At 36.2% G+C, this 2500-nt stretch overlaps 2 protein-coding genes across 2 annotated transcripts in view; both read right to left on the bottom strand.

Moving 5' to 3' along the window:
• Positions 1-866, bottom strand: part of LOC119573908 (CLIP domain-containing serine protease B14-like) — a 14708-nt gene extending 13842 nt beyond the window's left edge. The window contains exons 1-2 of the mRNA XM_037921011.1: positions 862-866; positions 460-552 (exon numbers count right to left, since the gene is read on the bottom strand). Of these exons, the coding sequence (XP_037776939.1) occupies positions 460-552; positions 862-866 (98 nt within the window). The remainder of the gene's footprint in view (positions 1-459; positions 553-861) is intronic.
• LOC119574326 (plasminogen-like) overlaps positions 30-2500 on the bottom strand; it is a 20870-nt gene continuing 18399 nt past the window's right edge. Inside the window, exons 7-8 of the mRNA XM_037921521.1 lie at positions 1567-1721; positions 30-1244 (exon numbers count right to left, since the gene is read on the bottom strand). Of these exons, the coding sequence (XP_037777449.1) occupies positions 1051-1244; positions 1567-1721 (349 nt within the window). The 3' untranslated portion in view covers positions 30-1050. The remainder of the gene's footprint in view (positions 1245-1566; positions 1722-2500) is intronic.

Here is a 2500-nt window from a genome sequence, read left to right as displayed (position 1 = left end):
TCAGATGTCTACAATAATTAAAAAAAACACTGTTCGAGAAGTTTATTGATCATAGTGTTCGGGAAATTTTTAACATAATGTTAGTATTTCATAGTTGAGTTTTTAATGTTATAAATCAACATACAAAGCAACGAATATGGAATTGCAAGTACAGGCGTTGTAACAACAGAAATCAGATATACCATTAAACACGACCTTTTGCGTGTGTGTGTGTGTGTGTGTGTGTGTGTGTGTGTGTGTGTGTGTGTGTGTGTTTGTGTGTGTGTGTGTGTGTGATGTGTCTGGTGTGATTACTTTAAAAAGTGAGCGAATTCTATATGGCAAAAAAGTTCTCTTTACAGTGTATAACTTGTCTATTCTTTTACCAGCATGACTGGTCATAAATGAGTGCTTGCAACGCGAGTAAGTTCCCGGAAACGAGCCGCATTCTCCGTGCTCACTATCCCACGATGAACTCACCCTTTGTCTGCGCGAACAGAGGCCCACGAGTCGCTGGAAACAGTGATGTCATGTGTCGAAACATAATGGATGCCAAATGCTTTATCCATAACACTGGCACAAAAGTATAATAGTAAAATTAAGGTAGAATCTTTACAAACATTTGTGAATATGCATACCAAAACACAGACAGACATTTAGATAAACAGGCAGATAGATGGAGGTAAATAGACAGACAGAGGGGTTTATACAGACTGACTAAACGTTCATCATTCTTTATCAATTTCTCCAAAATACATGTCCTTTTCTCTACCTTTCCTTCTTTCGAACTAAATATTCGTCCTACTCTTCTTTTACCTCATGAATTTTCTTCCGACTTTGTCAGTATCTTATTGCAAACTGCAATTCCTAATTTTTTCTCACAGCATTCGTAGTTCATAGAAGTGCAAATGTGATTCAGGGGTTATTTGTGTGTGTGTGTGTGTGTGTGTGTGTGTGTGTGTGTGTGTGTGTGTGTGTGTGTGTGTGTGTGTGTGTGTGTGTGTGTGTGTGTGTGTGTGTGTGTGTATTCGTCAACATTACAGAAATGCGAAAACAGCAATGAAAACCCCATCAGCATACAGCCTCACGCACCCGGCAAGCATCCCTCATGTGGGCAGCGGCGCAGATGACGTCAGAATGCTGCAGGAGGTTTGGGTAGCGCAGACGCAGGTGATGCAGACTTCCCTCCCTGTCGTACGCTCTCTCACACTCTCCCTGGCCCACGATGAACAACTTGGCCTCTTGTAGATACGATGCTCTTGATGCTAAGGATACAAGCACAAGGTTCATAACTGCAAATCTCGGTGTTCATATGTGAATTTCACGAGTTGCAGTCAAGGTAAGTAAAAAAAAAAAAAAAAAAAAAAAAAAAAAAAAAAAAAAAAAAAAAAAAAAAAAAAATATATATATATATATATATATATATATATATATATATATATACATATATACATATATATTGATATTGATATTGATATTGATATATCAGTCACATTCCAGGATTTATCTGATGTTGTTAAAAAGCCTTAATAGATATCTGCATCATCACTGCTCATTGTGGCTGACCTTTTTTTTTTTAATACGTACTTTCGTTAACTAAACCGTAGCCTTGCACAGTAACCGGGGTGTTGTGGGCGACTTCATCTGGCGACACGCAGAACGGGTACACTCGATCTGAGAACCGCATGGGTTGGATCGTCTTAATGATCGCAATGTCGTTATACCTCTCGGCGGAGTTGGGACTGTTGATGAAATATGGCTTTTTATCTGTTTTATCCGATATTTTCTGTTATAGGTTATCCGAGTTTAACTGATTTGATATTTTGGTTATAGATTAATCGAGATCAATTGTGTAACGAAACACGTAATCACAAGATAAGTTCTGGGGCCGAGAACAAGAAACTGAAACTCAGCAAATAATAATTCACGAAATATATGTTTTTTTCTGTGACCAATCAAACTATGTTGCATTTATCTAATTCTTTTAAAGACATTTTTGTACATAAAGAATAATAAAAACATAAAATGCATATTTTTTAACTGTAGTGCTTTCGAAACAAACATTTCAAAAATGTATTTTTGTCATGCTGACTAATTGGTAAATTATGACATTTATTGCTATTGATGGTAAAATCATTCCTCCAAATTCGATTTCTAAACTTTTTTTTCCATTTTATGGTTTTAAATATGAATAAAGTTCCTCTGAAAATAATTCTGAAATACATGAACTTTCTTTTTCCTTTCTGTAACTTTAATATCTATCACCTGTATGCTGAAAATAGCATATTAATTCTAAGGAAAATATAAAATAGTAAAATCCTTATGCGTTTCGTTGCCATGTATTAAGAATATAGCCATTTGTGGCAATCAGCCATACGTTGAAATATATGATTTTCAGTGAATTGGATTTCAAGGCAAAGTTCATGTGGCGTCCCTAATGCACTTATGACATCAGGCCTTATACCACTCACAGAAGCAAAAATGTCCAGCTGGGAAAGGCTTATCTCAAAAGCTCGGAAAG

The sequence above is a fragment of the Penaeus monodon genome, chromosome 6 (assembly GCF_015228065.2).
Source record: "Penaeus monodon isolate SGIC_2016 chromosome 6, NSTDA_Pmon_1, whole genome shotgun sequence".
Classification (NCBI taxonomy): Eukaryota; Metazoa; Arthropoda; class Malacostraca; order Decapoda; family Penaeidae; genus Penaeus; species Penaeus monodon.
The sequence above is the reverse complement of the archived record's forward strand: the minus strand, read 5'-3'. Positions and strand labels throughout refer to the sequence as shown.